A 7,020-nucleotide genomic window follows, 5' to 3' on the forward strand; every position below is an offset into this window, starting at 1 on the left:
CACTATACACTACACTATACACTACACTATACACTACACTACACACTACACTACACACTACACTACACACTACACTATACACTACAATATACGCTACACTATACGCTACAATATACGCTACACTATACGCTACACTATACACTACACTATACACTACACTACACACTACACTACACACTACACTATACACTACACTATACACTACACTATACAACTACAATATACACTGCACTATACACTACTATACACTACACTATACACTACACTATACACTACACTACTATACACTACACTATACACTACACTATACACTACACTACTATACACTACACTATACACTACACTATACACTACACTATACACTACACTATACACTACACAACTACACTATACACTGCACTATACACTGCACTATACACTACACTATACACTACACTATACACTACACTATACACTACACTATACACTACACTATACACTACACTATACACTACACTATACAACTACACTACACACTGCACTATACACTACACTATACACTACACTATACACTACACTATACACTACACTATACACTACACTATACAACTACACTACACACTACACTATACACTACACTATACACTACACTATACACTACACTATACAACTACACTACACACTACACTATACACTACACTATACGCTACACTATACACTGCACTATACACTACACTATACAACTACACTACACACTACACTATACACTACACTATACACTGCACTATACACTATACAACTACACTATACACTACACTATACACTGCACTATACACTATACAACTACACTACACACTACACTATACACTACACTATACGCTACACTATACACTGCACTATACACTACACTATACAACTACACTACACACTACACTATACACTACACTATACACTGCACTATACACTATACAACTGCACTATACACTGCACTATACACTGCACTATACACTATACAACTACACTATACACTACACTACACACTACACTATACACTACACTATACAACTGCACTATACACTACACTATACAACTACACTATACACTACACTATACACTACACTATACAACTACACTAGACACTACACTATAATTGTAAATGTTGTACTGGGTTTACACAACCGGTGTTGTGCTAAGTGACGGACTGGCCACGTTTTGTTTTACGCGACAACCCCTTGCCAATCGGCCGCGCGGTCGGGTGGTGGCGGGTTTCACGACACGTTTGATATTTTGCGCGATCTGACCAACAACAAAACAACCTCAACTCTGTGGGCGGATCCTCCTCCAGCGCCCATCGGACTTTAGAGAAATGTGGCAGTAGCACAGAGGTCGCAAACGGGTTTTGATTCCTTACCCGTACCCGGCCACACCAGGGTCGCAAACGGGTACCCGTACCCGGCCGTACCCGTACCCGTACCCGGCTGGGTACGGGTACGGGTATCGGGTACCCGATTGCGACCTCTGGGATGAAGCCATGTTGCAGGCGCGGGTGGGTTGATTCTAGGAACTTGAATCGTGAGAAGAGACAAGACGTTGGGAAATGAGTGACAAACGGTTACTCAGCAGTGACTCACGGCCTACCCGTACCCGGCCGCACCAGGGTCGCAAACAGGTACCCGTACCCGGCCGGGTACGGGTAGCCGGGTATCGGGTAGGGTACGGGTATCGGGTACCCGGTTGCGACCTCTGCAGTAGCAGCACCGTCGTGCGTGTTTGTTCAAGATGTTAGTCACCACGGAGGACCGCGGCGACATGGAGACCCCTAGACTCAGTGGTCTAAAGCTGCAGCTGGGAGTGGAGCTGCAGCTGGGGCTGGAGCTCAGACTGGCGCTGGCCGTGCAGCTGGGGCAGGACCCAGTGCTGGAGCCGGTGTTGAATCTGGCGCTGGTGTTGGAATCGCAGCTGAAGCCGGTGCTGGTGTTGTAATAGCTGAAGCTGGATCTGGTGTTGTAATAGCTGAAGCCGGCGCTGAAGCTGGAGCCGAAGCCGGCGCTGGAGGCCCTCTCTGCGGCTCGACGAGCTGTGCCTCCGGGCGCTCGCTCCAGAGCGGCGGGCAGCGTGTCCGTGCGGGGAAGCGTTTGGTGGCAGCGCAGCAGAGGCAGCGCACGGCGACGTGGCGGTGACGCCGGCCTGCGGGTCCGCACGCACAGACAAAGGTTCTCTCCCTCTCCCCTCTCCCCGTAAAGCCTCGACGTTTTGGCGGGGCAAGTGCCGATAGCGAGCGAGCGAGCGAGCGCGCAGGGCGGCGGGACGTCGAGTTACACGGCGCCGCGTCTTAATTGCGGCGCGTTCAATTACAGGTTTAAAGCGGCGGGTAACTTTATACGTACACACGCGCGCACGCAAAGCTCCCCCGTGTAGCCTGTAGCAGGCTGTAGGGGCAAGTGCCGTTAGCGAGCAGCGCCTATGAAGGCCGGCACGGCGCACGAGGGGGTGGGTGGCCAGCACCACGCCCGGCCGCCTTTGTCTCCCCAATGTCGATGTTGTTACATTCCGCAACGGGTACTCGTTTGAGGCTGAGTCGACCTAGCGGAGGCCCCAGAACCGGTTCAGATAATCAACAATGGTGTTGACCGTGTCGCCGGGCTCGTAGTGTGGGGCGCTAACCACTGCGCCACCGCTCCCCACTCGGACAAACTCACAGACACAGATATCACAGACACACACACAGACACACAGACACATAGACACACCCACAGATACACGCACAAACACACAGACTGACGCACACAGACACACACACAGACACACACACACAGACACAAACACACAGACACACACAGACATGCACACCCAGACACACGCACAGACACACACACACAGACACACACACACACACACAGACACACACACAGATACACACAGACACACCCACAGACACACACACACAGACACACACACCCAGACACACACAGACACAGATACCAGACACACGCACAGACACACGCACAGACACACACAGACACACGCACCCAGACACACACAGACACACGCACAGACACACGCACAGACACACGCACAGATACACGCACCCAGACACAGATACCACAGACACACACACAGACACACGCACCCAGACACACACACACACACAGACACACACACACAGACTGACACACACACGCACACAGACACACACACACCCAGACACACACACACACTTACACACAGACACACACACTTACACACACACAGACACACACACGCACACAGACACACAGACTGACACACACACACACACCCAGACACACACACACACACTTACACACATACACACACACACACACCCAGACACACACACACACACTTACACACATACACACACACACACACCCAGACACACACACACACACTTACACACATACACACACACACACCCAGACACACACGCACACACTTACACACACACACACACCCAGACACACACACACACACTTACACACACACACACACCCAGACACACACACACGCACCTCCCAGCCTGACGGTGGCCGTGATGCCAGGCACCAGCAGGGAGCTGCAGCGCTTGCACACGTTCCGCTTGATGGACGGATCGCTGTCACGCACACAACACGGAGAGAAGCCCCCGTGGGTCTCCGCCACCCGTCCACCCCACGGTGGCTAGGAGATGTTGACGACCTCGCCTGGTATACAGGAGGTCGTGGGTTCCATCCCGACCCCGACGCCTGCTGCTGTATATTTGGAGTTTGCGTGTCTCTCTCTCATCATCATCACGGTGGCTAGGAGATGTTAACTACCTCGCCCGGTGTACAGGAGGTTGTGGGTTCGATCCCGACCCTGACGCCTGCTGTATATTCGGAGAGATGTTAACTACCTCGCCTGGTGTACAGGAGCTCGTGGGTTCCATCCCGACCCTGACGCCTGCTGCTGTATATTCGGTTTCCGTGTCTCTCTCTCTCTCATCATCATCACGGTGGCTAGGAGATGTTGACTACCTCGCCTGGTGTACAGGAGCTCGTGGGTTCCATCCCGACACCTGCTGCTGTATATTTCCGCGCGTCTCTCTCGCTGTCTCTCTCTCTCTCCCCGTGGTCGCGTGGATTTTTCTCCGCGTCCTCCGGTTCGTTCCCTCACCCCGCTTAGAATCCACGTGGCTTAGTTAGAGCGATCATGCGATCATTCGTGGGGCAGGTCAAGCGAACACAAGTTTTAATTCTAGATTTGAAGCTTTCGTGACTGCAAGGATTCATACTCGTACTTCTTTCGGTAAAGTCACCATGTAGGTAAAAAAATGTAATTAAAATTAATAAAAATAAAATAATAAAAATCACGACGTTTCGGAGGCAACACAAGTCTCCGTCATCAGGTGGGACCGTCAGAGCCAGATTTGCTGTATCAGGTCGACTCAGCTTCACTTGATAAGTATCACTTGATAAGTGAGGCCTCACTCGATGCAGCAAATCTGGCTGTGACGGTCCCCACCTGATGACGGAGACTTGTGTTGCCTCCGAAACGTCGTGATTTTTATTATTATTTTATTTTCATTAATTTTAATTTCATTTTTTTACCTACACGGTGACTTTACCGAAAAAACCTAAGCGTATGAATCCTTGCAGTCACGAAAGCTTCAAATCTAGAATGAATGCCCTCTACGGGCAGGAATTCCACCTCTCTGTTAGAATGTTTAACAGACAACGAGACAAGAAGTCACAGCTTCTCGAGACGCTGGCTTTCCTCAAGAGATGCCGAGATAACAAGGTCATACCCATCGAAGAACTTGCATCTTGGAATCCCTGCCTCACTCGATGCAGCAAATCTGGCTGTGACGGTCCCCACCTGATGACGGAGACTTGTGTTGCCTCCGAAACGTCGTGATTTTTATTATTATTTTATTTTTATAAATTTCATTTTTTTACCTACACGGTGACTTTACCGAAAGAACTCAGAGTAGGAACACAAGTTTTATTTTCGACCGTGGACCCCACCTCTTTATCACCAGCCGGCGGCCGATGGTCCTCATGGTGTGGGCGTAGAACCGAACCAGCTCCTGGTTCTCCGGGTTCTGCGCTAGCACGCAGTGAGCCGCCTGCACACAAAAGACAAAGGTCCCCCGCGTAGCCTTCAACAGACCGATGGGGCAAGTGCTGCGAGCTAGTAGCATGATGATAATTGTTTTTTTACCCTTCTATCTGGCAACAAAACTGACACCTTTTTTACAAGGAGTCATGTTTGCATAGGCCACAATACCTGCAGTCATAATGCAAACAAAAAACACAACTCTGATAATATATGCACTGTCCTTGAAGTTGATTGGTCCACACCCGAGACCGCTTTTCTTAGAGCCTAGTCTCACATGGTGTTGGACCAGATGACGCCAAAAGGCGCACAACTCAAAGACAATCCACCATCAGAGTATGAGAGCTCTGGGTAAGCATTTACACCATTGGAGCGGCTGTGGATGTCACGTTTTTTTATTTTTTTGCCGTTGCCGCACTTCGCACGGGCGAGCCAACGCCGCCACCGCCGCTGACGGCGGATGCGCGGAGGTAATAAAAAAAAAACTAAAGTCGTGGAAAATAAACGGGACGTTCCCGTTAATTGACTCGGCTCTCAAGGCAATAAACGCAAACCAGACAAAGATGAATAATTATTGTTCATTCGGCGGCGGCGGCTCCGTCTCGACGGCGCTGAGTGAGAGAGCGCGCACGGTTGCAGTTACCCCCGGGGCAATGACGCGGCGAGTCGATGGCAAACGCGATAAATAAAACAACCCGGCGGAGGGGAATGTAAATGCATGAAAACGCAATAAAAGGGGGCAGCAATAACCTTCAGGTTGTCTCGAGCATTCCTAAGAGCAGGCGATGAGAGGGGCGTGCGTGCGTGTGTGTGTGCCTGCGTGTGTGTGCGTGTGTGTGTGTGTGACTGCGTGTGTGCGTGCCTGAGTGTGTGTGCGTGCGTGTGTGCGTGCATGCCTGCGTGTGCGTGTGTGTGCGTGTGTCTGTGTGCGTGTGTGTGCGTCTGTGTGCGTCTGTGTGCGTGTGCGTGTGCGTGTGTGCATGCCTGCTTGTGTGTGTGTGTGCGTGCGTGCATGCATGTGTGTGCTTGTGTGTGTGTGTGCGTGCATGCCTGTGTGCGTGTGTGCGTATGTGCGTGGCCTGTCAGTGAGTCATACAGCGAATGTTTGCCCCCAGAGGTCGGGGTTTGGGTAAAACGCCCCTGGAGGTGGAATGAACGCGAGCGCTGGAAGTGTTCATTCGCAGAAGCAGCAGTAGCAGCAGTAGTAACAGCAGCAGCAGTAGCAGCAGCAGTAGCGGCAGCAGCAGTAGCAGCAGTAGTAGCAGCAGCAGCAGTAGCAGCAGCAGTAGCGGCAGCAGCAATAGCAGCAGCAGTAGCGGCAGCAGCAGTAGCAGCAGCAGTAGCGGCAGCAGCAGCAGTAGCAGCAGCAGTAGTGGCAGCAGCAGCAGTAGTAGCAGCAGTAGCGGCAGTAGTAGCAGCAGCAGCGGCAGTAGTAGCAGCAGTAGCAGCAGTAGTAGCAGCAGCAGCAGCAGTAGCAGCAGCAGCAGTAGTAGCAGCAGCAGTAGCGGCAGCAGCAGTAGCAGCAGCAGTAGCAGTAGTAGCAGCAGTAGCGGCAGTAGTAGCAGCAGCAGCGGCAGTAGTAGCAGCAGTAGCAGCAGCAGTAGCAGCAGTAGCAGTAATAGCAGCAGTAGCAGCAGTAGTAGCAGCAGTAGTAGCAGCAGTAGCAGTAGTAGCAGCAGTAGCAGCAGCAGTAGTAGCAGCAGTAGTAGCAGTAGTAGCAGCAATAGCAGCAGTAGCAGCAGCAGTAGCAGCAGCAGCATCAGCAGCAGTAGCAGCAGCAGTAGCAGCAGTAGTAGCAGCAGCAGCAGCAGTAGCAGCAGTAGTAGCAGCAGTAGTAGCAGCAGCAGCAGTAGCAGCAGTAGTAGCAGCAGCAGTAGTAGCAGCAGCAGTAGCGGCAGCAGCAGTAGCAGCAGCAGTAGCAGCAGCAGTAGCAGCAGCAGTAGCAGC

The 7,020-nt window shown here is 51.5% G+C and overlaps 1 protein-coding gene across 1 annotated transcript in view; it reads right to left on the reverse strand.

The window, feature by feature from the left end:
* Positions 1–951: 951 nt before the first annotated feature.
* LOC144740963 (ribonuclease P protein subunit p21-like) overlaps positions 952–7,020 on the reverse strand; it is an 11,842-nt gene continuing 5,773 nt past the window's right edge. The window contains exons 3-5 of the mRNA XM_078623658.1: positions 4,983–5,083; positions 3,510–3,592; positions 952–2,166 (exon numbers count right to left, since the gene is read on the reverse strand). Coding sequence (XP_078479784.1) covers positions 1,856–2,166; positions 3,510–3,592; positions 4,983–5,083 — 495 coding nt within the window. The 3' untranslated portion in view covers positions 952–1,855. The remainder of the gene's footprint in view (positions 2,167–3,509; positions 3,593–4,982; positions 5,084–7,020) is intronic.

This window comes from Lampetra planeri, unplaced genomic scaffold (assembly GCF_965212315.1).
Source record: "Lampetra planeri unplaced genomic scaffold, kcLamPlan1.2.h2 scaffold_365, whole genome shotgun sequence".
Taxonomy (NCBI): domain Eukaryota; kingdom Metazoa; phylum Chordata; class Hyperoartia; order Petromyzontiformes; family Petromyzontidae; genus Lampetra; species Lampetra planeri.